General features: G+C 40.3%; 1 gene segment (V, D, J or C); it reads right to left on the bottom strand.

Moving 5' to 3' along the window:
- Positions 1-671: 671 nt before the first annotated feature.
- Positions 672-1,126, bottom strand: LOC116521921. The segment is given in 2 exon segments: positions 672-991; positions 1,081-1,126. Coding segments are annotated over 2 exon segments (366 nt in total).
- Positions 1,127-1,732: the final 606 nt, after the last annotated feature.

Raw genomic sequence — 1,732 nt, 5'->3', positions numbered from 1 at the left:
CTTTATTTCTTTAATGCATTAAAGTAGTTTGTCACGCATCTCCCTTCGTATTTACATCCAATGTGTAGGAGATGACCAGGCTGGGCCAGAGGGAGGGGTAAAATGCACCATAAATCATGAGCACCTACACACCCACAAGAGATCTATGTCCAGCCCACTTACTTCCCACTTGACCGTTAGTAGCTCAGATTTCTTTTACAGAGCTTAAACTTTCAACACATGTTTTTATTCATTTGAACAGTGACCTAGAACAAGAGCAAAGTTGACATACCTAGAATCGAGTAGAATAAAATGAGCTTGGTTATTTGTTAGTATAAGCATTATACAAAGAGCTGGTTGCTTTATGAAAATTCATCTGCTTAATTTCTATGCTGTCATAAGTGTTACATGTTGGGGGAGTCCGCCTGAGGGAGAAAATAATTCTTTCAGATACTATCCATATGCAAATCCAGTTCCTTCTCACTCTATGTAATAGCAATAGCAATAGCAATAGCTATTGCTATGTATCTCCTTGCTGACATAATAATAAATAAAAAGGTGTGGCAGATCCCAAAGGAATAGCTCATGACATATTTAAAATTGTCCTGTTGTGGTTCCTTTTTCACTGGAGTGAATGCAAATGAAACTTTTCTTTAGCCACATAAACTGTAGGTTTTAGCACAAGCTCAGATTCATTTTTCTCCACTGTGTTGCCTGCTGCAGTAATATTTGGCTGTGTCTTCAGCTTTCAGTCCATTCATGTCTAGATAAACTTGGCTCCTGGAACTATCTTTGGAGTTTGTGACTCGACCTTTGAAAGAATTGGCATAATACGTGGTGCTTTGATGTATCCGCGCGATCCACTCCAGCCCTTTTCCATCTGCCTGGCGGACCCATTCCATCCAATAGCTGTCGATATTGAAGCCAGAGCTTGTGCAAGTAAGTCGAAGTGAATCTCCCGGACTCTTCACTCCTCCTCCTGATTCAGTGATTGAAACATCTGCCAGAACATCTGAAAAGAAAAACACAAGAAGGTATCTGAAGAGCTTGTGGAGGAATCTGAGTCCAACTCACAATATTATTTAACCCAAAGAAGAATACCTTTAAAAACAAAGAGGGTCAGGATGACATTCACCCATATAGTCATTTTGTATTGAATGGTATGGAGGAGAAATATATGTTTGGTGAACTCAAGAGTTCTGTCAATCTCCGGGTCTTTGAGTCAGAAGGAGGGAGACATTTCTTTTACAAAGCTTAAACTTTCAATAAATGTTTATATTCATTTGAAATGCTTAAACCTTCTGATTTCCATGGTACTTGACTCCATGTCAAGGAAGGAAGGAAGGAAGGAAGGAAGGAAGGAAGGAAGGAAGGAAGGAAGGAAGGAAGGAGAGAGGGAGAAGGGAAAAGGGAGAGAGTGGAAGGAAGGAAAGATGGATGGAAGAAAGAAAGAAACAATGAAAGAAAGAAAGAAAGAAAGAGGGGGAAGAGAAAAGAGGGAGGGGGAGAAAGAAAGAAAAAAGAAAGAAAAAATGAAAGAAGGAAGAAAGGAAGGATGGAAGGAAGGAGAGAGGGAGAAGGGGAAGTGGGTGGGAGAGGAAGGTGGGAAAGAAGGAAGGAAGGAAGAATGAAAGAAGAAAGAAAGAAAGAAAGAAAGAAGGAAGAAAAGAAAGAAAAAAGAAAGAAAGAGGAAGGGAGCAGGGAAAGAGAGAGGGAGAGGAAGGAGAGAAGGAAAGGAAGGAAGGAAAGAAGG

This window comes from Thamnophis elegans, chromosome Z, assembly GCF_009769535.1.
Source record: "Thamnophis elegans isolate rThaEle1 chromosome Z, rThaEle1.pri, whole genome shotgun sequence".
Classification (NCBI taxonomy): Eukaryota; Metazoa; Chordata; class Lepidosauria; order Squamata; family Colubridae; genus Thamnophis; species Thamnophis elegans.
Note: the sequence above shows the minus strand (reverse complement) of the source record. Positions and strands in the feature narration are given on the sequence as shown.